At 39.7% G+C, this 26,164-nt stretch overlaps 1 protein-coding gene across 1 annotated transcript in view; it reads right to left on the minus strand.

The window, feature by feature from the left end:
• Positions 1-26,164, minus strand: part of LOC131943341 (neuronal acetylcholine receptor subunit alpha-10) — a 132,939-nt gene that overhangs the window by 29,036 nt on the left and 77,739 nt on the right. Inside the window, exons 2-3 of the mRNA XM_059303404.1 lie at positions 5,261-6,353; positions 256-404 (exon numbers count right to left, since the gene is read on the minus strand). Coding sequence (XP_059159387.1) covers positions 256-404; positions 5,261-5,315 — 204 coding nt within the window. The 5' untranslated portion in view covers positions 5,316-6,353. The remainder of the gene's footprint in view (positions 1-255; positions 405-5,260; positions 6,354-26,164) is intronic.

Raw genomic sequence — 26,164 nt, forward strand, 5'->3', positions numbered from 1 at the left:
ATTTCTTTTAAGATTAAACATTCGTGATTTTCAAGATCAACCATTCATGACTTTAAAGAACAACCATTCATTACTTTAAATACCAACCATTCGTGACTTTAAAGGCAAAACCATGCATGACTTTAAAGACCAACTATTCATGACTTTAAAGATCAACCATTTATGACTTTAAATAACAAACATTCATTACTTTTAAGGCCAACTATGCATGACTTTAAAGACCAAGCATACATGAGTTTAAAGTCCCTGACTCACCAGGTCTATGATCTGTGCCAGCGCCACACCAAACGACACATTGAGGGCCTGGTTGTTCATCAGGCTCGGCTTGACCTGCTTGTTGTAGGTCTTCATCAGGTCACGCACCAGACGGTACTCGTCATCACTACCCATGCTCAGGCACAGACCTGTAACAGGCGAGATGTGGGGGGAGTGGTGAGTACTGGGGTGTGTGGGATGTGTGGGAAGTGGTGAGTGCTGGGGTGGTTTGTGTGGGATGTGTGGGAAGTGGTGAGTACTGGGGTGTGTGTGGGATGGGTGGGAATCCATTAGTGCTGGGGTGGTTTGTGTGGGATGTGTGGGAAGTGGTGAGTACTGGGGGTGGTTTGTGTGGGATGTGTGGGGAGTGGTGAGTGCTGGGGGTGGTTTGTGTGGGATGTGTGGGATGTGTGGGGAGTGGTGAGTACTGGGGGCGGTTTGTGTGGGATGTGTGGGAAGTTTTGAGTGCTGGGGGTGGTTTGTGTGGGATGTGTGGGAAGTCATTAGTGCTGGGGGTGGTTTGTGTGGTTTGTGTGGGATGTGTGGGGAGTGGTTAGTACTGGGGGCGGTTTGTGTGGGATGTGTGGGAAGTGGTGAGTGCTGGGGGTGGTTTGTGTGGGATGTGTGGGAAGTTTTGAGTGCTGGGGGTGGTTTGTGTGGGATGTGTGGGAAGTGGTGAGTACTGGGGGTGGTTTGTGTGGAATGTGTGGGAAGTCATTAGTGCTGGGGGTGGTTTGTGTGGTTTGTGTGGGATGTGTGGGGAGTGGTGAGTACTGGGGGCGGTTTGTGTGGGATGTGTGGGAAGTCATTAGTGCTGGGAGTGGTTTGTGTGGGATGTGTGGGGAGTGGTGAGTACTGGGGGCGGTTTGTGTGGGATGTGTGGGAAGTGGTGAGTGCTGGGGGTGGTTTGTGTGGGATGTGTGGGAAGTTTTGAGTGCTGGGGGTGGTTTGTGTGGGATGTGTGGGAAGTTTTGAGTGCTGGGGGTGGTTTGTGTGGGATGTGTGGGAAGTGGTGAGTGCTGGGGGTGGTTTGTGTGGGATGTGTGGGATGTGTGGGGAGTGGTGAGTACTGGGGGCGGTTTGTGTGGGATGTGTGGGAAGTGGTGAGTGCTGGGGGTGGTTTGTGTGGGATGTGTGGGAAGTTTTGAGTGCTGGGGGTGGTTTGTGTGGGATGTGTGGGAAGTGGTGAGTGCTGGGGGTGGTTTGTGTGGGATGTGTGGGGAGTCGTGAGTACTGGGGTGGTTTGTTTGTGATGTGGGGGGGGGTGGTGAGTACTGGGGGTGGTTTGTGTGGGATGTGTGGGGAGTGGTGAGTACTGGGGTGGTTTGTGTGGGATGTGTGGGAAGTCATTAGTGCTGGGGGTGGTTTGTGTGGTTTGTGTGGGATGTGTGGGGAGTGGTGAGTACTGGGGGCGGTTTGTGTGGGATGTGTGGGAAGTCATTAGTGCTGGGAGTGGTTTGTGTGGGATGTGTGGGAAGTGGTGAGTACTGGGAGTGGTTTGTGTGGGATGTGTGGGAAGTGGTGAGTGCTGGGGGTGGTTTGTGTGGGATGTGTGGGAAGTGGTGAGTACTGGGGGTGGTTTGTGTGGGATGTGTGGGAAGTGGTGAGTACTGGGGGTGGTTTGTGTGGGATGTGTGGGAAGTTTTGAGTGCTGGGGGTGGTTTGTGTTGAAATGTTTGTTAAATCTTGACTTAAGTATTCATATTTAGTTTAGGGATGTCTTAAGTCTTTAACAAAGGACTTAAGAAATTTTATGTTGATATGTGTGATAATAGTATTGAGCAAAGTACTGAGGATGTATTAAATAGGGATGTTGAGTAGGTCTGTGGGAGGCCTACTTAGGATGTTTTGTTTTAGGATGCCAGATAGAGATCTTAATCAAACTACTAAGGATGTTATGAATAGGGATGTTTTTAATGTGTTTTACATAAGCAATTAGAGATGTTTGTCTACAATGTTAACAGTACTGGTAAACTTTGTTAACAAAATAGGCAATATTTATATGAGGGATATTTTCTAAATGTTTGCACAGTGCCATGGCAATATCTTGTACTGGTTCCAATTGTTTAACTGTCATAGATTTTGACAATTTCCATGTTCTGAGCTTAAATAACTAACGTCTTAAACTCTAATTGTTTCTGCTCTATAAGTAAAAATATTTAATTAGGCTGCGTGAATTAACGTGATGTAAACTGTAGTAACTTCCGTATATGTGTTAGTGACTTTTTATCTTTATGGGACTTTACGATTCCTCTGACGTTCAAAGATTGAGATGTACAATTTGTAACCTGTCGAATCTATGAAATCTTTGCATTTAATGCGTGTCACATTAGTTTAATTGTGGAATTTATTCTTTCACACTTAATATTGCTTACGAGATTAAAAAAATGACTTTAGAAGCTAGTTTTTTTAATTTTTATTTTTTTGTTCACTTAGGTGAACGTTTCGTCTTTTGGCCGCCGTAAAAACTTTCACTTGGGTGAACATTTTGTTTTTGGCCGCCGTAAAAACTTTCACTTAGGTGAACATTTTGTCTTTTGGCTGCCGTAAAAAGTTTCACTTAGGTGAACATTTTGTCTATTGGCCGCCGTAAAAACTTTCACTTAGGTGAACATTTTGTCTTTTGGCCGCCGTAAAAACTTTCACTTAGGTGAACATTTTGTCTTTTGGCCGCCGTAAAAACTTTCACTTAAGTGAACATTTTGTCTTTTGGCCGCCGTAAAAACTTTCACTTAGGTGAACTTTGGCCGCCGTAAAAACTTTCACTTAGGTGAACATTTTGTCTTTTGGCCGCCGTAAAAACTTTCACTTAGTGAACATTTTGTCTTTTGGCCGCCGTAAAAACTTTCACTAAGGTGAACATTTTGTCTTTTGGCCGCCGTAAAAACTTTCACTTAGGTGAACATTTTGTCTTTTGGCTGCCGTAAAAACTTTCACTTAGGTGAACATTTTGTCTATTGGCCGTCGTAAAAACTTTCACTTAGGTGAACATTTTGTCTTTTGGCCGCCGTAAAAACTTTCACTTAGGTGAACTTTGGCCGCCGTAAAAACTTTCACTTAGGTGAACATTTTGTCTTTTGGCCGCCGTAAAAACTTTCACTTAGGTGAACTTTGGCCGCCGTAAAAACTTTCACTTAGGTGAACATTTTGTCTTTTGGCCGCCGTAAAGACTTTCACTTAGGTGAACTTTGACCGCCGTAAAAACTTTCACTTAGGTGAACATTTTGTCTTTTGGCCGCCGCAAAAACTTTTTCTTAGGTGAACATTTTGTCTTTTGGTCGCCGTAAAAACTTTCACTTAAGTGAATTTTGGCAGCCGTAAAAACTTTCACTTAGGTGAACATTTTGTCTTTTGGCCGCCGTAAAAACTTTCACTTAGTGAACATTTTGTTCTATTACACCTGCTGCGTCAAATGGCCGTGCATAAATGTGAAGAGCTTTATAAAAAATGTTTTTAAAACATTAATTACCACGGTAGGGCGGAGAGATGAATGATTAGCTAATTTAATAACTTGGAAAACGGATATTCCCGCTGACGAAAATAGATGCGGCGAATCTGTGCGTAGAAATGTTTGAACTAATGTTAACATGGATAGCTGTTAAGTTAAAAAAAAAAGCAACCCATTAAAATAAAAACTGTTTAATAAAAGCTAAGTTAAAAGAAGTTTTTTTAAGTTCGGGTTAATTAAATATGCATATATAAACGGGGATATCTAAATTGATTATAACTAAATTGTAGCTTGTGAAAATGGTTGAAGTTTTTATATCTAAATAATGTTTGAAGTTTCTTTTTACACCGAAATTTTTTTTAAAAATCTGCACAATATGTGTATGAACCCTTGTACTTAAATTCATTATGTAGATCCATGTCTGTTTATATAGTCACATAATTGGTCATTAATACGAGTGGTTCTAAATATTAACCCCGTTTTGGTATCCTCAAAGATTAGTCATTGTTTCATTATGAAATTTTTAATTATTGATAGTACATGGCATCAAACGAGCTTTTTATGATTTATAAACTCTCCAAGGATTTATAAACTTACCTATTTATGATTTATAAGTTCACGTATCTAAAATTCGTAAACTAATATTTTTAAGATTTATAAATTCATCTACATTTTATAAACTAGACTATTTACGATTTATAAATTCATCTACATTTTATCAACTAGACTATTTAAGATTTATAAATTCATCTACATTTTATAAACTAGACTATTTAAGATTTATAAATTCATCTACATTTTATAAACTAGACTGTTTAAGATTTATAAATTCATCTACATTTTATAAACTAGACTGTTTAAGATTTATAAATTCATCTACATTTTATAAACTAGACTGTTTAAGATATATAAACTCACGTAAGATTTATCACGTTTCCAAAATTTATCAATGCATCTATTAAAAATGATATAAATTCACCTATCTAAAATTTATTAACTCACAAGTCTAAGATTTATAAATTCACCAATATAAATTTATATATTCACTTATCAAAAATGTATCAACTTACCCAAGATTTATAAACTCACCTAAGATTTATAAAACTCGCCTGTCTAAGATTGATAAATTCACCTACAATGTATCAACTCACCTATGTTTTATCAACTCACCTAAGATTTATCAACTCACCTAAGATTTATCAACTTACCTATGTTTTATCAACTAACCTATGTTTTATCAACTCATATATCTAAAAATTATCAACTCACTTATGTTTTATCAAATCACCTAACATTTATGAACTCACCTATGTTTTATCAACTCACCTATGTTTTATCAAATCACCTATGTTTTATCAACTCACCTATGTTTTATCAACTCACCTATGTTTTATCAACTCATCTATCTAAAAATATCAAATCACCTAAGATTTATCAACTCACCTAAGGTTTATCAACTCACCTATGTATTATCAACTCATTCATGTTTTATCAACTTACCTATGTTTTATCAACTCACCTAAAAGTTATCAACTCACCTATGTTTTATCAACTCACCTATGAGAGATCCGAAGATGACGTAGACCGAGTACAAAACACTCCAAACATTCATTCTGTTGTTGGCTCGTGTCTGCTGGCTCTCATCGGCTCTAGTGTCAGCACTGTGTCAGTCTTGTGTCAGTCTTCTGTCAGTCTTGTGTCAGTCTTGTGAGACTCTTGTGTCAGCCTTGTGTCAGTCTTGTGTCCTTCTTGTGTCCGCCTTTACCACAGAATGATGTAACCTTCACACCGCCACGTTCAGCAAAACTTAGGAATGTGTTACACAAATACTCCGAGCCTTACACGTCACAAGAATATCCTTCTCACTGATGAACTTAATTAGGGCCTAACGAGAAAGCGTGTTAAAATTATCCAGTAGCAAAACTTGTTCAACTTATAATTTTTGTTTACAATTTTCTTTTCAAAGTATTCACTTTTGTAAAATACACATGTAAACAAATATTTCCCGTACGCCGTAGAAAATTTGCTGTTATATTGTGTATCAAAATTTGGCTTAATCTCTTATCATCGGACTTAGTCAAACTTATGTACACAACTCGACGCAGTAGGCCTACGTTGAAAGAAATTTTAAAGTTCCAGTGAAATTTTAAATTTAACCAGTAAATAAATCACATCTAATATGCCAAATTCCTCTTGTATCCACAATCAAAACAACTATCCACAATCCAATCAAAATTCCATCATTTGAAAAAACAAAGTATTAATTTTACAAAAATAAAAAGTTTTACCGTAAATAGAGAAAAACACTCAAATCAGCCCATACTCGAATAACACATCTAAAAAATCTCGTCGATGTTTCAAATGAAAGAAAACACAGCGTCCAAACGTTATTCGTACAACAGCTCACAATGAAAGTTCGAGGGTAAAATGCGAAATTTATCGCATGCTAGCCATCAGCTTTCAGACTCCGGTTAGCAGAAGGTGATATGGAGAGAGATGCAGATAGATCCTTGTCGTTGCCTGCCTTCAGTGCATGCGGTAATTGCAGATTGTGTCATGACTTAAGAAAACACGTGGGGGGAGAGTCTTGTGTAGGTGGCGCTGTTGTCTCGCCTGGCTCTCAGGTAACTGCGGCTCCTGCCGGCTCGAACTAGACGAGAAAACATAAGGTGTTAAACGTGGGCTCCAAGAAATATATACACGGAGTAGGGAAGGTGTGGGGGTTGAGGGTAGGGGTGGGTAAACAAAATGAAGATACATTGAGGGTAAAATAACCGCGATCGGTTTTATCAATCAAATGAAGACAATATCAACTAAGCTCTCCCAAAGTTTTATGACGAAACAAAACATGATAATGAGATCAGTTTTATCAATCAAATGAAGGTGGGATGCAAGTATCCCCTATAAAACTTGATGCTAAAACAAAGTGTTAGCCACTTGGTGAGGCCCAAGTTGGCAAGGTGTAAAGATGGAATCACAAAGTGAAGTCCTTAACACGATAAAAACCTCACAAACTGCTTCTCATGTTTTACTAGCTGCTTCTCGCCCTCAAGGGGTTAATTAAATTTGAATATGAAAACCTGGACGTGTTATCTAAACGTCTGGAGACGGGAGACGTTCACTGCTAAGTAAACGCTTGACGTCTGCAAAGGTAAAGTGATGCAAGTTTATTTTTTGAATATTTTTATGTCATTAAACTATTACATTTGATCGGTAAACCGATATGGTTCGTTTAAGAAATGAATCGATATATGAGGCAAATAATGAAGGAAAAAACAATAGCGAACAAGTGTACTATACACCTACAAAGTCTACAGTACACCTACAAAGTCAACAATACACCTACAAAGTCTACAGTACAAAGTCTACACTACACCCATAAAGTCTACAGTACACCTACAAAGTCAACAATACACCTACAAAGTCTACAGTACAAAGTCTACAGTACACCCATAAAGTCTACAGTACACCTAAAAAGTCTACAGTACACTTACAAAGTCTACAGTACACATACAAAGTCTGCAGTACACCTTCAGTACACCTACAAAGTCTACAGTACAAAGTCTACAGTACACCCATAAAGTCTACAGTACACCTACAAAGTCTACAGTACACCTACAAAGTCTACAGTACACCTACAAAGTCTGCAGTACACCTTCAGTACACCTACAAAGTCTACAGTACAAAGTCTACAGTACACCCATAAAGTCTACAGTACACCTACAAAGTCTACAGTAGACCTACAAAGTCTGCAGTACACCTTCAGTACACCTACAAAGTCTACAGTACAAAGTCTACAGTACACCCATAAAGTCTACAGTACACCTACAAAGTCTACAGTACACCTACAAAGTCTACAGTACACCTACAAAGTCTACAGTACACCTACAAAGTCTACAGTACACCTACAAAGTCTACAGTACACCTACAAAGTCAACAGTACAAAGTCTACAGTACAAAGTATACAGTACACCTACAAAGTCTACAGTACAAAGTATACAGTACAAAGTCTACAGTACACCTACAAAGTCTACAGTACAAAGTCTACAGTACACCTACAGTACACCTACAAAGTCTACAGTACACAGTCTACAGTACAAAGTCTACAGTACACCTACAAAGTCTACAGTACAAAGTCTACAGTACACCTACAGTACACCTACAAAGTCTACAGTACACAGTCTACAGTACAAAGTCTACAGTACACCTACAGTACACCTACAGTCTACAGTACACCTGAAGCGATTCGTCTTATCTTCAGACAACCTGACACAGCGTTATGGCACCAACAGATGGTTCAACCAACAGCACTTTACAGCAACGTTGTAAGCCAACAATTTATGTGCAAACACAACAGTAGCTAAATATGTTGCAAGTTTGCATGGGCACATACACGCACACATACATATGTACACACACACTCACCCGCACACACACAGTTGCACACAATTTTACACATAAACACACATTTACATGCACTTGCTGAAATAGAAACACACGCACACACACATACTTACACACATGTACACACACTTACATACACATTTACACACATAAACACACTTACACGCACTTGTTCAAATAAACACACACGCGCACACACACATTTATACACACACGCACAAACGTTTACAGCCACATGTACCATATATTTGTTTAAACATTTTTTTACTAGTTAACTTGAACAAGCCACTGGAACTGCCATTACACGGACTTTGTTTGTTTAGTGGTGTGTTTTTTTTTTCTTGAAGGAACATCCAGGCGACTTCATCAATGGCGAAACGATGCGAGGTGGAAATGTTGTTTGAACACCCCCGACAGATGGGGTCGAGGTGAGGTAAGAAGGTGTTAACTAGGAATAAACCAGATCACAGCCAGGAATAACGGGAGACTTCGTGTTGTGCGCGGACGATCAAGAAGTTCGTCTGTGGCGCCGGGAAAACTTTCCTACTAAAATAATACACACAAACTGTAGCTGGTTTATCAAGGCGGAAACTTGGATGAACAACGTAAATTTTGGGGAGGGTTCCGTGTTTTTAAACTCTCGTTGTGCGCCGTACATTCGGGGAGGGTTTCGTGTTTTTAAATCGTTAAATGATGTACCAGTCATGATTTTAGACGGTATATCTGCGCATTACCTGGGGATGCACCACCCGGCAAGTAGCTCGGTATTACCTAACATTACCTGTACAATACAATCAACTGTGTTGCCTGCACAAATAATCCTCTATTTTTACTGTATAATACAGTCCCATATATATATATATATATATATATATATATATATATATATATATATATATATATATATATATATATATATATATATATATACAATACAATCACCTATGTTACCTGCAAAACATGATACCCTATGTTACCTGTAAAACATGACCCCCCATGTTACCTGAACAACATGATCCCCTATCTTACCTGTAAAACATGATCCCTATGTTACCTGTAAAACATGACCCCCTATGTTACCTGTATAACATGATCCCCTAATGTTACCTGTAAAACATGAACCACTATGTTACCTGAACAACATGATCCCCTATCTTACCTGTAAAACATGATCCCTATGTTACCTGTAAAACATGATCCCCTATCTTACATGTAAAACATGACGCCCTATGTTACCTGTACAACATGACGACCTATCTTAAAGTACATCAACGATCACCGTACGATGTTCACTAACTAGCTAAGCGGCCACAGCATGCGTGCTTTGAATCCTCTGCCAACACTGATAACCAATCATTCGTTAGTTTGAAAACAGAAGGGAAGTTATTATAAACAAATCTTGATACTTTCACTTATTGAACGCGTTTAAAATTCCTAGCTTACCAATTATACCAGCAAAATCTATCTACAACATTTATTTTAATATAATAAAACAGCTCGAAATTTTGACTTGATGTAGACGCCTAACCTTAACACATTTAAACAATTTTAAAATAATCTCTCAATCTTATAAACGAACAAAACACGGCTTAACTTATACGCTAAGACACAAAAAGACACGTGACAAAACTAAGCTACATAACACACAACATACACACAAACTAAGCTACAAAACACACCCAATAAACACAGAAATTCAAAGTCAACAGAAATACGACAAACATACAAACTTAGCAAACAGGCCAAAACATACCAATTGACAAGAATAGAAATTTATGCATGAAAAAGCAAATGTTAATCACATATATCGAAAACTTACAATTAATAACTAACCGCTAATTAGTTCACTTCACGATGAATTAAGCGTTATACAAAGCTACTTGTACAAAAGTCACATGATGAGATAAAAATCATCGCTTTAAAACAGAGCCCATCGTACAAAACACAAAAGATAGACAAAACTCCTATTTTGAAAGCATAAGCCCAAGTAACAAAAAACCTCCAAGACAAACTAAACTCTAAACTTGAAAACAAAGTCCTCACAACAAAAAGAGCTACCCAAGAACTAGTACTCCCAACCCAAGGGACTTAATGCATCCGAAAAGCCAAAACAGCTCAGCCTTCGGATTATTTCTGGACGATTTATCTTCCCCTGGTACGTGTAAAAAAGTCACGGGCGAGAGTTTGTTTCAGCATAAAGCAACCATGTGATTTTATTCACTCCTAGCTAGCCAATTAGAAAGTAAACGACAATGTGAAATATATCGTGAGCTCAGTGATGGATTCCCTGTGTTTTTGTTGGCTGGAAGAGATCACGTGACGTGGAGCCTTTGTCAGCCATTCCATTGTTTTCACCACCCAGGTCTTCCCGCCAAAAAAAAAGATTTATGATCTGATTGGATGGATTATTGGAAGGGGAGGTAAGCGGTTAGACCGGAACTCATCCATAAAATAATGACGGCCTCGGCCCCAATGGATGACGTCACGTGCTTTGTCTTATGGATGCTGAGAAGAATGACCCCTGACTTAGGAAGCATTTAGATACAAAAACTGCACCGGGTTTTGTTTTAACTTTTATGTTTTTAAACATAGCACACGTAACCATCTAAGATGGACACTGCATCTATATCATTTTATTTTAATTTTTTGTTTCGTGAAAATTTATTTCGTAGAGATAATTAACTATAGTTTTTAAATTAGTTTTTGTTAATTACACCAATGTATTTATAAAGAAGATTTAACAAACTGTACAAAATTGCGTACAGAAAGAGCTGTACGGAACTGATGTGTTCAAAGATGTGTGTACACAAGGTATATGTACACACAATTTGTGCACCACAATGTGAATTATTATTTATCAACAGAAATTATACCTGGTGATAAAACTTGTGTGAATTAAAAAATTAGAACACGTGAATACAAATTATACGAATGGCAATAACAGGCAAAGAAAATACGTACCGATAAATATGTTAATGTGTACTTATACATATGCGAATAACACATATTTTTGAGAACAGGAGTTATGCAAAGAGAAATTAATGTAGAAAGAAATATTTTGGGTAGAACCGTAATTGAAAACAAATATATTTAAACACAAAGATTTGTAATCACAAATATTTATTAACACAAATATACGAATACACAACAGTATACGTAAACACAACCATATATGTAAACACAACTATATATGTACATCCAGCTGTCAAAACAACGCTCTCTTGTCTACTAGAGTGCTCACGTTTTCTCTCAAGGACAGAGTGTATCATTGTTTACCCAGCACTGACTGCTATCCACCCAGTGTCAATGTATTGGTAGGGCTTGTTTCTACAGAACAAACGTTTCACGTCTTCGCTAGGCTAAAGATCTCTCTATGACAAGCCTCAGACCACACAAGTACACCAGCAAGAGAGGGTGCATACACTGGGTATACTTTAAGTATACACTGGGTATACTTTAAGTATACTTTGGATCTTGTGTTAAGAGCTTCGTGTCCGCAATAACGAAATGGAAAAGCTAAGAAACACGAGACTCTCCTATGGGCTAAATATTATTCTCACCCCGCCCCCCTCTTCTCACACTTTATTAACATGAAGATTGTGTCTATATGTGGAGACGATGGAGAGGGGGCGAGATTTCGCGAGAACTGGCGAGAAATGACGAGAACGGGCGAGCTGAGTGAAAAGTGAAGAGGATGATGGTATTGAATATACACTCATGAACGGAAGTCCACTTGAACACGCCGCATCAAATTTACTTTACATCCATCTACTTAGGGCCGTGATGGCCTCACACACACGCCCACACACACGCACCCCCCCACACAAGCACACACCCCCTCACACACACACACACACACACACACACACACACACGTCAGTAAATACACATACAGGTCTAGAACCAGTTAAAATAAATCTGGTTTACGTACATCTAAAATAAATTTATAAAAACTGTCTAAATTTTCCGCGGCGTGATATCGATCTTAAATAATCGATCATAAGTAATCGATGTCTACGATTACGAAGGTTGATAGCCCGGACTGATATGAATACCAACGAGCTTGTCAAAGTGAACGCCGAGTGCCCCATTGTGAATCCCGCCCCTCAACGCCTGAGCGGGCCTCGTAAGATGAGCGTTTCACAAACTGTGTTTGTTCATCATTTCACATGGGCGAGGCTGACCGGCGAGAATTAGTTGGCCTGATTGAAATGTAGATGTGACGGCCGGTTGAGGGCGCTTCATTAAAAGATGACTTTTAGCGAGGGCCCTAACATTAAGGCTGAAATGCTTTCTGTGCAAGCACTGAAGACGAATGGGAGGTGTGCAGAGGGAAGACTTAATGCTAAATGGTGGGATGGAAATTGTATTGTGTGGGGAGGAAATCCACGGAAAATAAACAGAAAAATTGAATCGGTCAGGAAGGATGAAAGATGGTGGTGAAGATGTGGCTTGATGGAGGTTTTTAAGGCAGGGAGGGTGAGACGTATGCTGCAGATGGTGGTAAAGATGTGGCTTGATGGAGGAGGTTTTAAGGGAGGGGGGGGTGAGACGTATGTTGTAGATGGTGGTAAAGATGTGGCTTGATGGAGGAGGTTTTAAGGGAGGGGGGGGGTGAGACGTATGTTGTAGATGGTGGTAAAGATGTGGCTTGATGGAGGAGGTTTTAAGGGAGGGAGGGTGAGACGTATGCTGTAGATGGTGATAAGGATGTGGCTTGATGGAGGTTTTTAAGGGAGGGAGGGTGAGACGTATGTTGTAGATGGTGGTAAAGATGCGGCTTGATGGAGGTTTTAAGGCAGGGAGGGTGAGACGTATGCTGCAGATGGTGGTGAAGATGCGGCTTGATGGAGGTTTTTAAGGGAGGGAGGGTGAGACGTATGCTGCAGATGGTGGTGAAGATGCGGCTTGATGGAGGTTTTAAGGGAGGGAGGGTGAGACGTATGTTGTAGATGGTGGTAAAGATGTGGCTTGATGGAGGTTTTTAAGGGAGGGAGGGTGAGACGTATGCTGCAGATGGTGGTGAAGATGTGGCTTGATGGAGGTTTTAAGGCAGGGAGGGTGAGGCGTATGATGTAGATCCTGGTTAAATAACGCGCCAATGTTTATTCTGATCTCAATGTGTCGCATGTGTCATTGGGTTATCTGTTGATGTGTCTGGTTATCTGTTGATGTGTCTGGTTATCTGTTGATGTGTCTGGTTATCTGTTGATGTGTCTGGTTATCTGTTGATGTGTCTGGTTATCTGTTGATGTGTCTGGCCTCTGCCTTTAACTCGACATGTAGCAAGTTGATCAAGTGTACGAACATTCTTTGCCGAAAGTCCGAATTTTTAACCAGCGGTCAACTATTCTTCACCGATCATCTACGTTTTCGCCAATCATCTAAGTTTTAATTCACAAATTAGCGATGATTGATATAAAAAAGACTACGGTAGGTAGGTTTACTAACCTTAAGGAGCATATGAGGTGCAAGGCTACATTTTAACAAATTAAGGGGATAGATGACTATGTGGGACGATATAGTTAGAAGTAGTGCGCACGATCACTAACATGTAAGCCTAGAGTTCGCGACATAGAGGTAAAAGTCACATGTAAGCCTAAAGTTTGGTTCACAGGCTTTTCCTAGGATTCGAGTATACTCAGCTGTAATGGGTACCTGACTCAAGTGTGACATTGTGTACTTCATTTTAACATATGCTCACCAAATGGTGATCGGGAGGGTTTCATAGATCTACAGGAGTAACGGCCACCAAACTAAGGGAGTAGGGAACAGCGAGGTATGGCAGTGATGATTCCACAGTTACGGGAGAGGTACTAGAAAATGTTAGGCGTTTTGCTAAACACAGTATCAAGTCTTATGGCGTGGATGCATAGGCCTACCGCGGCTACTGGGTTAAAACTTTACGCTGTGTAGAGTTAAAACGCAAGGATATAATTTATGAAATTTAACGGTAAATTTAGTTAAAATATAATGTTATGTTGAGTTAAAACTTAATGGGGCGTTGAGTTAACACTTAATGGAATGTTGCGTTAACACTTAATGGAATGTTGCGTTAAAACTTAATGGAATGTTGCGTTAAAACTTAATGGGATATTGCGTTAAAACTTAATGGGATGTTGCGTTAAAACTTAATGGGATATTGCGTTAAAACCAAATGGTATTTTGATTTAACTTATGGACACATCATCATGAGCAGAAAAAAAAATAACACATTTTCACCCAAACGTTTCTCGCACACCATCTCAACTGTTTCATGCCTTCAATACGCTCCACACCGATCTCTATTGCCTGGTCTCTAAACCTTATTTATTTACAGGAAATAAACGAATTACGCCGCCTCGGTATAGCTACTTAACCCCCGGGGCTGGGGTAGATGGAAACAATTAGCGCCAGACAGCCAAAGTCCGGCGTTGCTCCAAGAAAATGACGCGCATCACAATCGGCGGGAAATGAGGCGCGATCGGCAAGACACTGGCTGTCGGGATTTCCCGTTCCCATTGTCAAGGACGAACGAGATTTTTTATAAAATGTAGCTCAGGCGAGTCCATCAGCCGGTCACGTCTGATCCGACGCTCGTCCGGAATTTTCCGGCCAGCGTTATTTATTCTACAATAAAGTGATAATAAATCTATTAGCGGGCTAGGAAGGGCTTTGAAAGGCTAAGCCCCCAAGTTTTACAACGTATTATTCCCAAGCCCCACTTGCTCCTGTGCAGTGCTATAAATTTCTGGGCCGGACAATGCTCAGATGGAGGACCTCACGGGATGGGCTGGTAATTGCGGGGGTGGGGGAGAGGGGGGTGCTGTAATAAACTAGGGCAATCGCATAGGATCATGGGATATCAAAGGGAGACTATGCTGGAGGGGGAGACTGGGATTCTGGGAGAAATTGTTTCGTTATTATTTCAATTCAAACTGTTAATATTGTGAACGCTCATGGCCTTAAATTCAAGATATAAAAAAATTGCAACAAATTTCTCAGAGTAAATAATAAACATAACATTCCTAAAATATAACGTTAAGATATTCAAATCCTCCTATTCAGTGCAGCCTTGAATAAAAAAAAACAACCAATAAAGAACCAGAACTTCAATTGTTTATGGAAGACTAAGTTTAGCGGTACTTATAAAAACACGGGTTGGTCGTATCTCCATCCTGACATTAACTCTGACTCTACCCAAAGCAAATTCTCATCATAGTCACAAGTCTAAACCTAATCATAACCTTGTATTAACAGCTATACCAGTAGGAATAAAGAACTCAGTATATATATATATATATATATATATATATGTATATATATATATATATATATACATTGCCCTGTTCGACTCGTAATTAAGAACACGTTCAACTGCCTGCACTACCGTAGTTCTATCCCAACCCAGTACTTTCTACTCAGAGCTATTTAAACGCTGATTAGGGCATCGAACTCCGAATAGTGGAGTCGACATTTTTAACTTTTTAACAAAGAACGGAGGCCGAGCGCTATTTGATAATTATACGGGTGATGTCGTTAAACTGGGTGATCTATGGGGGCAGTCCCGGAGGTGTAATTAGGTCAACCAGCTGGTGATTAGGGCATGGTGATGTCATCGATAAATGCACACATGCTCACCAGCATGCAGAGGACAGGAGTGCTCACTCACTCTTGGTGGGGGGGGGGGGGGGGGTAGGGTCCATTTATGACGTCAACACGGACGAGGCGGGGGGAGGAGTATCTTTGAAGTCGGCTTTTGTGTACGTGTTTGGTGTTTGGGGGTTTGGGTGGTAGGGTTCAGTGACGTCATCACGTTAAATTAACATTATAAAAACAACATTTATTTCACTTACAAAATGAATACATTACGACTAATTATAAGGCTGCGTGTATCTATAAAAAAATATTGTAATATGTATCACAAATCACAAACAACATATTGTTTATACTTTGCATTGGTTTCGGATTAGAAATTAAAGTCACAAAAAAACAACAACAACGCCGTAGAGATATTTTTAAAGTATTTTCAATCTGTTCAGCAACGAATTCTACATTTTGATGACGTCCACATTAAAGTGAATGCATGTGGTTGAAGGCTAAAAACTAAATAGTTGTGGACATTATAAATGGAGGAAGTCTTGTCAAGAGTAGACTCGTCTTTGCTGGTCTTTACGGGGAATCCCCCCCACTGCAAGTCCAAGTATTTAGCCCCCCCCCCCCCTCTGCTAGTCTAGGTATTTAACCCCTACTGCTATTCCCCCTCTCTAAACGTAAAAAAATTGCCGCTGAAAAGTATTGCAGGATTGATCTCCTTAGTAAACTAACATAAGCAAAAAAAGTTTTTTTTTGTTGCTGCGAAAATTTAATTTTTTTAACGATTTAAATTCGTCGATCTGGAGATTAGGGGTGCGGGGATATGGGCAAGAAGGAGGGAGGGGGGGAGGGAATTAGATGGGGTGGGGTCACAGAGGGAGAATAGAAAGATTAGTGACAATCTGCCAGGCATTGAGAGCTGGCTCTTAGCGTGGTTTAATGTCAGACTAATGTGGACGGCACCAGTCCAACATGTGGTCCAGCATAACCTGTCCAATATGTGGTCCAGCATAACGGGTCCAGCATAATGTGGTCCAGCATAACCAGTCCAACATGTGGTTCATCATATGTCCAACATGTGGTCCAGCATAACCTGTCCAACATGTGGTCCAGCATAACATGTCCAACAGAACCTGTCTAACGTGTGATCCAGCATAACGTGTCCAGCATAATGGTCCAGTATAAACTGTCCAACATAATGGTCCATCACAAAATTCACCTTCACTAGCAGTCATACAAAAACCTACAGTGATACGATAACCTTAATGAAGTGTAAACCTACATTAACCGCTACAGATCAAAGGGAGACTACTGAGAATTACGAGGAATTCAGTTACACTAAAATATATCGTAACTGTAAATTTAATACTGTAACAATCTTTCAACCCCCTCCACCCACCCCTCGGGTTGGGTTTGTATTGAGCAGCTCAGGCCTGGCGTGGTTTCCTGCATCCCTTCTCTGCTGAGCTGTACAAAAATTGGACGGGAAGATTTGCCTCGGCGTGAACGGAATAGTGGAGCGCTCGTTAGGCTGTGCTTAAATCTGTGCACCAACTTTACATTGGTCGATAGGATTGGTCGATAGGGTATATATATATATATATATATATATATATATATATATATATATATATATATATATATATATATATATATATATATATATATATATATATATATATATATGTGTATGTCCTATATATGCCTTGTGTCGTATAACTTGACCTACTGACTCCATGATGTCAACTTGACCTACTGACTCCATGACATCAATTTGACCTACTGACTCCATGACGTGAACTCGACCTACTAATTCCATAACATCAATTTGACCTACTGATTCCATGACATCAATTTGACCTACTGACTCCATGTCGTCTACTTGACCTACTGACTCCATGTCGTCTACTTGACCTACTGACTCCATGTCGTCAACTTGACCTACTGACTCCATGTCGTCAACTTGACCTACTGACGCCATGTCGTCAACTTGACCTACTGGCTCCATGACATCAATTTGACCTACTGACTCCATGACATCAACTTGACCTACTGACTCCATGACATCAACTTGACCTACTGACTCCATGACATCAATTTGACCTACTGACTCCATGACATCAACTTGACCTACTGACTCCATGACATCAATTTGACCTACTGACTCCTTGCTTGCGACTTCCTATAATAGCATTACATCCAATAAAACTGCACTATTGGATTTCATTGTTTCTAATCCTTATATTTGAATGCAGGATTTAAACATTCATACGTGTTTTTAATATCACATTTTAAATACGTTTAGAGAGTTGTAGAAATATTTCCAGTTAATTAATCGCGGAATTAATCAAAGTTTTAAAATTTGAAATATTTCTAACAGAGGATTCCAATTAACGAAACTAATTTTTACGTTTAATGAAACCTGGGTTGTGTGAAAATGTGTGTGTGGAAATGTGTGTGATCTCTGGTTCGGTGATGTAACATGGTTTTTACTTGTACCGGCGGATGGGTTTAATCCAGGGATTATCTTTTCACTCAAGTATTATTTCTAATTTTTGAGATCCAAGACGCCTTTCTCTGTGAATTATGGAAACTTTTATGAAATTAAAAAAAAAAATATTTTCACTGAGTCTTGTCACTTCTCACACATTTTTCTTCTTTTAATGTCTTGCATTGCATTTGCAACAGTAATGTACTCTAAAGGTATTATCTGTTAGTTATCTCCCATATTAATCCATTTAACTATCTTCTTTAATGTAATAAAGAATTGAGGAATTCAGTTTGTCAACTTCTGATTATAATTGATAAAAACCTTTTTCTTGTGAATCTAAACTAGTTTAAAAATAATTATGTTTTCCTAGTAGAGCTCACAACAATAATAAAACACGTATCGTACCCATTACAAGGACAAGCTTTTAAGTATAAATTTGAGACACCTTGTTTTAGCTATGATCGAAAAACTGTTATGCCATAAAGTAATCTCTCCGACTGTTATAGTTAAATACATTTCTAATGACTAATTTAATATATTATTAGATTAAAATTAGATTTTGTTGCATTGATGAAAATGGTCTAATTTTAAGTACAATATTCATCAGAAACCTTAAAATTTATATAGCCATTTTAACTACAGAAAAGGCTTGAGCAAATGATCTAAATATGGACTTAACCTATTCGATTTACAACACAAATTAGACCTAACCAACCCTACCAACTCCACAAATTAGATCTAACCTAATTGACTAACAACACAAATTAGACCGAACCAACCCTACCAACAACACAAATTAGATCTAACCTAATTGACTAACAACACAAATTAGACCTATTCTAATCGACTAACAACACAAATTAGATTTAATTAACTTTTCCAACAACACAAATTAGACCTCAACAAATCTACCAACAACACAAATTAGACCTAACCAACTCGAACAAAATCAATGTACCCCAACAGTCAAACTAGTGCTAGAATCACCCAACGAACCGAACAGCCAGACAGACTAAAAAAAGTCTTACAATCGTCTCATGCTGGTAAAAAGTTATGTGCCAACTTTTTTTCTTTGAACTAAATCCGCCATAAATTCGACTTTTGAATTTTCCACAGTATAAAAAAAAAATGGAATGTTAAGCTATATTGCAACGATTAAAATAACATTGAAAATTTCGACACAGGAGAGTTACCGTTCCCAAAAACCACCGCTCCGGTCTAATACGTGAGCTTTTGGGATAAGAGAAAATTTGGACTGGGAAAAAAATGGGAACAAAAATGGATTCATCCGTTTGATCATGTGTATTGTGGGAAATGGGAAATCCAAGGGGTGGGGTAAGGAGGGGGATGAATTATATTTAACAAAAAACATGTGATTTTTTATCCTTTCTGCATAAAGCGACATGATCACCGATACATAAATCCACATTAATAATCGTAGAAAAAAAAGGTAAATAACAAAAGGAAAACTGACCTAGGATAAAAAACACGGGTAGTACATTTAGCAGTGTCACCGTGTGAGTAAAGGTCAAAGTGCGGCCCTACCCCTACAGTCCCACGACACGGTGTAATCAATCATGATCTACATCTGTCCGTGAGGGAAATTGATTCCCGGCGCCGGCTAATTTTAGAGACGGCGAACCTTACTTGAAAATACCAGAGTTATGCCCTTGTCCCGTTTCTTAGAGTCATCTCCCTTACATAGCCTGGTCAAAACAAAAGATAAAAAAAAAACGAAAACGCCCACTCTGGGAATGTTAGGTCATAACCACCCCGACTAGGAAGTATCGGTTTAACGCCTCAAACGGGGCATAATAGTGAAAGATCAAGTTTAGTTCTCTCTACAAAGTCAAATGGATTATCGACCAATCGTTTTTCCGAAAATGTTATCAGCAGTGCGGGGAACAACGGTAATATAACATGTTATAGCGATACGGGTAATATAACATGTTATAAGCGATTCGGGCAATATAACATGTTATAAGCGATTCGGGCAATATAACATGTTATAGCGATACGGGTAATATAACATGTTATAAGCGATTCGGGCAATATAACATGTTATAAGCGATTCGGGCAATATAACATGTTATAAGCGATTCGGGCAATATAACATGTTATAAGCGATTCGGGCAATATAACATGTTATAAGCGATTCGGGCAATATAACATGTTATAAGCGATTCGGGCAATATAACATGTTATAAGCGATTCGGGCAATGTAACATGTTATAAGCGATACGGGCAATATAACATGTTATAAGCGATACGGGCAATATAACATGTTATAAGCGTTACGGGCAATATAACATGTTATAAGCGATACGGGCAATATAACATGTTATAAGCGATACGGGCAATATAACATGTTATAAGCGATACGGGCAATATAACATGTTATAAGCGTTACGGGCAATATAACATGTTATAAGCGATACGGGCAATATAACATGTTATAAGCGATACGGGCAATATAACATGTTATAAGCGATACGGGCAATATAACATGTTATAAGCGATACGGGCAAAATAAGATGTTATAAGCGATACGGGCAAGCTTGCATGTTATAAGCTATACGGGCAATATAACATGTTATAAGCGATTCGGGCAATATAACATGTTATAAGCGATGTGGGCAAATAAGATGGTATAAGCAAATTGGCAACATCTTTTATGAGCACCGAGGAGAACGCCTTTATTTTCTCTAGTCAAGTACACCTCAGAGCTGGATGGACTGAGGGAAGTCTTACCGCCATATACCTATCATAGCTGGGTGGAATAGTACTCTCACCAGTCAGGGAGCTGAACACAAAACTATTGGGTTAGCACTCGTGCGCTCTACCAACAGATTACAGCTCCATCATTTCAGCACCAATCGGTCTTTAGTATGGGATAGTGTTGTCGGGAAGGTAGAGCTCACGGTAACCAATCCGAAAGTCACGAGTTCGGATCCAGGGTTCTCTGAGTCCACCCAGCTCTGATGAGTTACTGACTAAAGTTAGGTGAGCAGCTGGGTTAGTGCTGATCACACTATCCACCTGTGTGCCAAGGTGTAGAGTTGGCTTCATGGTCTGTTAATTGAAACAGATGAACTCTACTTTGTCTAGGCCTGCCCCGTGTGTTTTTGGGAACGAACGTGAAAAGATGATGATGATGTAGCCACGTTAAGAGGATTGGGAAGCAGGCATGGTTGTTGTATAACTAGAGGCAATAGAACCTTGTTCGAAAATAACTTAAACTTATAGGCTTTTTTTTCTCAAGAACAAAAACTGTGAATCATTGCTTTCAGCACGTTCAGTAAAAAAAAAATCAGCAGCAAATCTTGAAACAACTTGAAAAGTTTCCCTTAGGTGGGATGTAAACATGCCAGATACAGCCAGCCAAAAGTAGCGGCAAATGTTGGCCAAATCTGAGTTTACTGGCCTGGGTAATTCTGTCAGAGTCTCTAGTGAACGGGGGGTGGGGGAGGGAGGGTAGGGCTCAATCGCGCGCGGATCGAAACAGTCAATTGAGAAAGCTTGTATGATTGAGTCTAGGGGAGATAAACCCCATCAAAATTTGACACACCAATTTTACGAGATACTTTAACAGGCTTGGATGATACACGCTCCTGACTGGAGGTTTGAGGGCTTAAGTCAACTGTAGGGTCTAAGTCATGTGTAGAGCCGGCGTCATGGTCTAAGTCAAGTGTAGAGTCTACGTTATTGTCTAATTCAAGTGTAAAGTCGGCGTCATGATCTAAGCCAAGTATAGAGTTGGCGTCATGGTCTAAGCCAAGTATAGAGTTGGCGTCATGGTCTGTGAAATGTAGAATCAATCAGCGTCAGGGTCTAAGTCAAAAGAAGAATTGGCGTCATGGTCTAATGTTTTTTGGCGTCATGGTCTAAGTCAAGTGGGTAGTTAGCGTCAAAAATAGAGTCGGCGTCGGGTTCATTTATCGTCTAAACGTTGCTATTATTTAAAACGAAACGTTTTTTTTATTGTGGTACAAATAAAATATAAAATATGATTTGGACTAAGTGTTGAACGTCACTTTAAAACAACAAGTTGTGAGCATGTTCATGTTCATGTTATTGTTGACGTCAGCATGTTCATGTTATGTTATTGTTGACTTTGTGAGCTTGTTCATGTTATGTTATTGTTGACGCTATGAGCATGTTCATGTTATGTTATTGTTGACGTGAGCATGTTCATGTTATGTTATTGTTGACGCTGTGAGCATGTTCATGTTCAAGTTATTGTTGACGTGAGCATGTTCATGTTATGTTATTGTTGACGCTGTGAGCATGTTCAGGTTATGTTATTGTTGACGCTATGAGCATGTTCATGTTATGTTATTGTTGACGTGAGCATGTTCATGTTATGTTATTGTTGACGCTATGAGCATGTTCATGTTATGTTATTGTTAACGTGAGCGTGTTCATGTTATGTTATTGTTGACGTGAGCATGTTCATGGTATGTTATTGTTGACGCTATGAGCATGTTCATGTTATGTTATTGTTGACGTGAGCATGTTCATGTTATGTTATTGTTGACGTGAGCATGTTCATGGTATGTTATTGTTGACGCTATGAGCATGTTCATGTTATGTTAGTGTTGACGCTGTAAGCATGTTCATGTTATGTTATTGTTCAAACTGTGAGCATGTTCATGTTATGTTATTGTTGAAGCTGTGAGCATGTTCATGTTATGTTATTGTTGACGCTGTAAGCATGTTCATGTTATGTTATTGTTGACGCTGTGAGCATGTTCATGTTATGTTATTGTTGACGCTGTAAGCATGTTCATGTTATGTTAGTGTTGACGGTTTGAGCATGTTCATGTTATGTTATTGTTGACGGTTTGAGCATGTTCATGTTATGTTATTGTTGACGGTTTGAGCATGTTCATGTTATGTTTGTGAAGACGCTGTGTGCATCTTATCAAAGCGCCTGCAAGTGCTCAATCCAACTCGACATATTGCCGTAGGTGTTGTGGGGTAAGGTGCGAGTGAGGGTGAGGGTGGGGGGGGGGGGGGGGGATGTTAAACAAAATTAAAACAAGCTTACAGGGCTGAGGAGGGGGGTGGGAATCAAAAACAAACTGGAGCTAATGATGTGTACCTCGAGGACTAGCACTTTGTTTGCAACTTTTTTTTTATTCACCAGCAAAGTGTTTTTTTATCGGTAAGAGTACGGTTAACGATAGATGTATTTGTGTGAGTAGGGTAAATGAGAGGTGTATGCGTATGTCGGGTTAACGATAGTTGTGTATGTATGAGTCGGGTTAACGATAGTTGTGTATGTGTGAGTCGGGTTAACGATAGTTGTATGTGTGAGTCGGGTTAACGATAGTTGTGTATGTGTGAGTCGGGTTAACGATAGTTGTATGTGTGAGTCGGGTTAACGATAGTTGTGTATGTGTGAGTCGGGTTAACGATAGTTGTGTATGTGTGAGTCGGGTTAACGATAGTTGTGTATGTGTGAGTCGGGTTAACGATAGTTGTGTATGTGTGAGTCGGGTTAACGATAGTTGTGTATGTGTGAGTCGGGTTAACGATAGTTGTGTATGTGTGAGTCGGGTTAACGATAGTTGTGTATGTGTGAGTCGGGTTAACGATAGTTGTATGTGTGAGTCGGGTTAACGATAGTTGTGTATGTGTGAGTCGGGTTAACGATAGTTGTGTATGTGTGAGTCGGGTAAATGAGAGCCGTATGTGTGTGTCGCGTAAATGACAGTTGTATTTGTGTGAGTATAAACTATATTGTGTGTGTATTTGTGTGGGGGTACTTCTGTCTACTACTGTCTACCACTGTCTACTGTTGTCTACTGCTGTCTACTGCTGTCTACTGCTGTCTACTGCTGTCTACTACTGTCTGTCTACTAATGTCTACTACTGTCTACCGCTGTCTACTACTGTCTACTGCTGTCTACTACTGTCTACTACTGTCTACTACTGTCTACTGCTGTCTACTACTGTCTACTACTGTCTACTACTGTCTACTGTTGTCTACTGCTGTCTACTGCTGTCTACTGCTGTCTACTGATGTCTACTACTGTCTGTCTACTACTGTCTACTACTGTCTACTGCTGTCTACCACTGTCTACTGCTGTCTACTGCTGTCTACTACTGTCTACTACTGTCTACTACTGTCTACTGCTGTCTACCACTGTCTACTACTGTCTACTGCTGTCTACTGCTGTCTACTACAGTCTACTACTGTCTACTACTGTCTACTACTGTCTACTGCTGTCTACTGCTGTCTACTACTGTCTACTACTGTCTACTACTGTCTACTACTGTCTACTACTGTCTACTGCTGTCTACTACTGTCTACTACTGTCTACTGCTGTCTACTGCTGTCTACTACAGTCTACTACTGTCTACTGCTGTCAACTACTGTCTACTGCTGTCTGCTAATGTCTACTACTGTCTACTACTGTCTACTGCTGTCTACTGCTGTCTACTGCTGTCTACTGCTGTCTACTGCTGTCTACTGCTGTCTACTGCTGTCTACTGCTGTCAACTACTGTCTACTATTGTCTACTACTGTCTACTACTGTCTACTGCTGTCAACTACTGTCTACTATTGTCTACTACTGTCTACTGCTGTCTACCGCTTTCTACTGCTGTCTACTACTGTCTACTACTGTCTACTACTGTCTACTACTGTCTACTACTGTCTACTGCTGTCTACTACTGTCTACCGCTGTCTACCGCTGTCTACCGCTGTCTACCGCTGTCAACTACTGTCTACTATTGTCTACTACTGTCTACTACTGTCTACTACTGTCAACTACTGTCTAATACTGTCTACTGATTTCTACCACTGTCTACTACTGCCTACTACTGTCTACTACTGTCTACTACTGTCTACTGCTTTCTACCACTGTCTACTACTGTCTACTACTGTCTACTACTGTCTACTACTGTCTACTACTGTCTACTACTGTCTACTACTGTCTACTACTGTCTACTACTGTCTACTGCTTTCTACCACTGTCTACTACTGTCTACTACTGTCTACTACTGTCTACTACTGTCTACTACTGTCTACTACTGTCTACTGCTTTCTACCACTGTCTACTACTGTCTACTACTGTATACTACTGTCTACTGCTGTCTACTACTGTCTACTACTGTCTACCGCTGTCTACTGCTGTCTACTACTGTCTACTACTGTCTACTGCTGTCTACTGCTGTCTACTACTGTCTACTACTCTCTACTACTCTCTACTACTGTCTACTACGTCTACCGCTGTCTACTGCTGTCTACTACTGTCTACTGCTGTCTACTGCTGTCTACTACTGTCTACTACTGTCTACTACTGTCTACTGCTGTCTACTTCTGTCTACTACTGTCTACTACTGTCTACTACTGTCTACTACTGTCTACTACTGTCTACTGCTGTCTACTGCTGTCTACTGCTGTCTACTGCTGTCTACTGCTGTCAACTACTGTCTACTATTGTCTACTACTGTCTACTACTGTCTACTGCTGTCAACTACTGTCTACTATGGTCTACTACTGTCTACTGCTGTCTACCGCTTTCTACTGCTGTCTACTACTGTCTACTACTGTCTACTACTGTCTACTACTGTCTACTACTGTCTACTACTGTCTACTGCTGTCTACTACTGTCTACTACTGTCTACTACTGTCTACTACTGTCTACTGCTGTCTACTGCTGTCTACTGCTGTCTACTGCTGTCTACTGCTGTCTACTGCTGTCAACTACTGTCTACTATTGTCTACTACTGTCTACTACTGTCTACTGCTTTAAACTACTGTCTACTATTGTCTACTACTGTCTACTGCTGTCTACCGCTTTCTACTGCTGTCTACTACTGTCTTCTTCTGTCTACTACTGTCTACTACTGTCTACTACTGTCTACTACTGTCTACTACTGTCTACGACTGTCTACTACTGTCTACTACTGTCTACTACTCTCTACTGCTGTCTACTGCTGTCTACTGCTGTCTACTACTGTCTACTACTGTCTACTAC

Source organism: Physella acuta, unplaced genomic scaffold (assembly GCF_028476545.2).
Source record: "Physella acuta isolate Inbredline_101_S28 unplaced genomic scaffold, ASM2847654v3 ptg000453l, whole genome shotgun sequence".
In the NCBI taxonomy this organism is placed as follows: Eukaryota; Metazoa; Mollusca; class Gastropoda; family Physidae; genus Physella; species Physella acuta.